This window comes from Buceros rhinoceros, unplaced genomic scaffold (assembly GCF_000710305.1).
Source record: "Buceros rhinoceros silvestris isolate BGI_N320 unplaced genomic scaffold, ASM71030v1 scaffold32935, whole genome shotgun sequence".
NCBI lineage: Eukaryota > Metazoa > Chordata > Aves > Bucerotiformes > Bucerotidae > Buceros > Buceros rhinoceros.
In genome coordinates this window covers 3895-4389 of record NW_010415128.1, presented here as the reverse complement: position 1 = coordinate 4389, position 495 = coordinate 3895, and the positions used below count along the sequence as shown (strand labels likewise).

The 495-nt window shown below is 64.6% G+C and overlaps 1 protein-coding gene across 1 annotated transcript in view; it reads left to right on the top strand.

Moving 5' to 3' along the window:
* Window positions 1–495, top strand: part of SLC26A11 (solute carrier family 26 (anion exchanger), member 11) — a gene marked incomplete at both ends in the record, with an annotated part of 3641 nt that overhangs the window by 811 nt on the left and 2335 nt on the right. The window contains 2 exons of the mRNA XM_010137312.1: window positions 97–152; window positions 255–395. Coding sequence (XP_010135614.1) covers window positions 97–152; window positions 255–395 — 197 coding nt within the window. The remainder of the gene's footprint in view (window positions 1–96; window positions 153–254; window positions 396–495) is intronic.

The following is a 495-nucleotide window of genomic DNA, read 5'->3' as shown; positions in this document are numbered from 1 at the left end:
GGTCTGGCAGGGTGGGTGGTTTTCCTGGGTGGGGTCTCTGGGCAGCGGATGGGTGCCCTGGCACAGCCTGGGACCACGTGTTGCTTTGCATTTCAGGACAGCGGTGAACGCGCAGTCGGGGGTCTGCACGCCGGCAGGAGGGCTTGTCACAGGTGGAGCCCCCCTACCCTGCCATGGGCTGGGTCCCTGTGCCCAGTGCCCGCTCTCCCTGGACACCCTGGGCATCAGGGGCTCAGATCTGGCATCTCCCGCAGGTGCCCTGGTCCTGCTCTCGCTGGCCTACCTCACCTCACTCTTCTACTACATCCCCAAAGCAGCGCTGGCCGCCATCATCATCTCGGCCGTGCTCCCCATGTTTGACGCTGAGATCTTCAGGACACTCTGGCGGGTTAAGAGTGAGGGCACGAGCTGGGGGTGGTTGGTACCCCCGGTGCCACCCGGCTCTGCCAGCAGAGCAGGCGCGGTCCCAGAGAACCTCATGACATGAGGACAATG